The 1005-nt window shown below is 32.5% G+C and overlaps 1 protein-coding gene across 1 annotated transcript; it reads left to right on the top strand.

Annotated features, from left to right (window-relative positions):
- Window positions 1-121: 121 nt before the first annotated feature.
- Window positions 122-605, top strand: NAEGRDRAFT_76782 (uncharacterized protein; the record flags this gene model as incomplete). The annotated part of the gene is made up of 4 exons (XM_002668261.1): window positions 122-128; window positions 191-210; window positions 261-364; window positions 407-605. The coding sequence occupies 4 exons, from the start codon at window positions 122-124 to the stop codon at window positions 603-605; spliced, it is 330 nt and encodes a 109-aa protein (XP_002668307.1).
- Window positions 606-1005: the final 400 nt, after the last annotated feature.

Below are 1005 nucleotides of genomic sequence, written 5' to 3'. Positions count from 1 at the left end.
CCAGCGTCTTTCAAATAGATACCTTGTTCCTTGTTATTTTGTAAAGACATTTTTTTTCGTCTAAAAACTGGCTTTCGACTGAAAATTCGAATCAAAAAAAACACAATAAAAAACACAATAAATGCCAGGTAAGTAATTCAACATCAACCTTGTAACTTTTCCATCAACTGCCAATTTTACATCATTTCAGCATCATCACCATCAGTAAAAGTAAGTAGTTTAGCACCATTTATTCAACATAAATTATTCTAATAACAAAGAAGAAGACTAAATTAACCATAACATGTTTACCAGAAGCCACATATGAAAAGTTGGCTGACTGTTATCCCAAGGCTGCAGTGGGATGGAAGGATACTCAACGAGCGTAAGTAAGCAAATTGTTAGTTATTTATTTGATTTTATATAGACTAAAAAGAGAAGTTATGCAATGTATTCGAATTTACTGTAAGCGAAAAGGGATTCCCCAAAATGATACTGCCATGAGTTCATGTAAAGATTGTCTGCAATTAACTTTTGGTGAAACATTGTTCAGAAAACATGTTAATGGATTGTCAACGGATACATATAAATACGTGCAAAGTATTGTAAGTGAAGTTTATCCTTAAATTATTTATTAATTATTTTCCAACAATTAATTAGAGCTATTGTTATGTCAGTAAGATATTCAGCAATCTGTGGAGTTCTTTTAAAAGAAAGAGTCTAATAGAATTAAAGAAAAAAGAGAAGCCAAAAAGAAAGAAGAATTCCAATGTAGAAGTTTCTAATATAGAAGGGGTTCCATCCTCAATTCAAGCAACAGATATTCAACCTTCTACCTCTTCACCAACAAGAGAACATGTCAGAGCCAACAATGGTCAATTCTCTTCATTGCAGAGCTATGTTGCAGAAGATGAAGTTGTTTTTTTAACACTTGTTAAAGATTGGATCAAAAAACCTGACACAAGAGCAACACAACCTTCAGCAGACGCAATTAATTTGCTTGATATGGAATCAGATGGTGCAGAT

This window comes from Naegleria gruberi (assembly GCF_000004985.1).
Source record: "Naegleria gruberi genomic scaffold NAEGRscaffold_456, whole genome shotgun sequence".
NCBI classification, from domain to species: Eukaryota; Heterolobosea; class Eutetramitea; order Acrasida; family Naegleriidae; genus Naegleria; species Naegleria gruberi.
Note: the sequence above shows the minus strand (reverse complement) of the source record. Positions and strands in the feature narration are given on the sequence as shown.